The sequence below is a fragment of the Corvus brachyrhynchos genome, unplaced genomic scaffold (assembly GCF_000691975.1).
Source record: "Corvus brachyrhynchos isolate BGI_N302 unplaced genomic scaffold, ASM69197v1 scaffold65, whole genome shotgun sequence".
NCBI lineage: Eukaryota > Metazoa > Chordata > Aves > Passeriformes > Corvidae > Corvus > Corvus brachyrhynchos.
In genome coordinates, this window is record NW_008238365.1 from 2160718 (window position 1) to 2161926 (window position 1209).

The following is a 1209-nucleotide window of genomic DNA, read 5'->3' on the forward strand; positions in this document are numbered from 1 at the left end:
GAGCCAGCGCCAGCCTGTTGCATGAGAATCGGGATATTTTTAGCTCTCTAATGTCCCCGGAGTGGCTCCAGCGCAGGCTCGGCCAAGGCTCCGTGTCCCTCCCCGATGAGCCGGGGGATGCCCCAGTATCACCAGCTCGGCCAGGGGTGATCCAGGAGCAGGAGATGCTGTTTGAGGATGGAAAAGAAAAACCCCCGAGCCGTGCCAAGCGCTCGGCGTCCCCAGCACACGGCTGGGCGGAGGCGAGCGGCGACCTCAGCGATTTTGGAATCAACCTCTGCCGTGGCATCTGGCCCTGTGGCCACCTCCTCAATGTCCCCTGCTGCCCCCAGGGCTGTACCCTTGCCACCGCTGCCCCGGGCACAGGCTGAGTGATCCCGACACGTGCACGGCGGCCTCGGTCTCTGTAGAGCCGTGCTCCGGGCTCACTTAATAAGGCCACCGCGTGCATTATTTTATTAATGAGGTATTAAAAAGCCGCTCACGGTGATGCTCTGCATTCCCGGGGAGGTATCCAAGCAATCCATACTGAGCAGTGACTGCTCACCCTGTGCCCAGCTCTCAGGGCAGCTGTGGGGACACCACGCTGCTGGGGTGTCACTGTGCACCCCCAGCACATCATCCCGAGCTGCCAGCCTGTCCCCACCATGCTCCGGGGCACCACAAAGAGCTCCAAGGGCTCTTATAGCCCTGTCTGAAGTTGTTTGGTGGCTCCTTGCCCAGATTGTGCTCGGCCAGCTCTGGGGGGTGAGCTGAGCGCAGGGGGGGTCACCGCATGGGGAGCTGCGGGGCTGCATCTCTGGTGGCTTTGGGGTGAAGTCCTCTGTCTGTGCTGCGCTGTCCCCAACCTGAGGACACAGCAAGGAATCCCCTGTAGCCCCCCAAGGTGACAGACAGGGACACGGACCGGGTGGGAGCACGAACCAGGAGGGGACACTGAGTAACTGGGATGCTGCTCCCACATCAGCTGGGCTCAGGGCACGGTGCTGACCCCCAGCCCAGCTCCGCAGTGGCCAAGCCTCCCGGTAAGCCTCTGTCCATGTGTCCATCTGTCTGTCTGCAGGGCAAATGCCATAGGATGACCGCTGCTGGTCCCCTCTTACTGGCTGTGATATCGTCTGTCCTGTGGCTCACGCGGGGCTTCGACCCGGCTCCCAGCGCCTGCTCCGCCCTGGCCTCCGGCGTCCTCTACGGCTCCTTCTCCCTCAA

At 62.8% G+C, this 1209-nt stretch overlaps 1 protein-coding gene across 1 annotated transcript in view; it reads left to right on the plus strand.

The window, feature by feature from the left end:
* The window catches only part of ADGRB2 (adhesion G protein-coupled receptor B2), a 36866-nt gene that overhangs the window by 3970 nt on the left and 31687 nt on the right, over positions 1 to 1209 (plus strand). Inside the window, 1 exon segment of the mRNA XM_017736109.1 lies at positions 1064 to 1204. Coding sequence (XP_017591598.1) covers positions 1064 to 1204 — 141 coding nt within the window.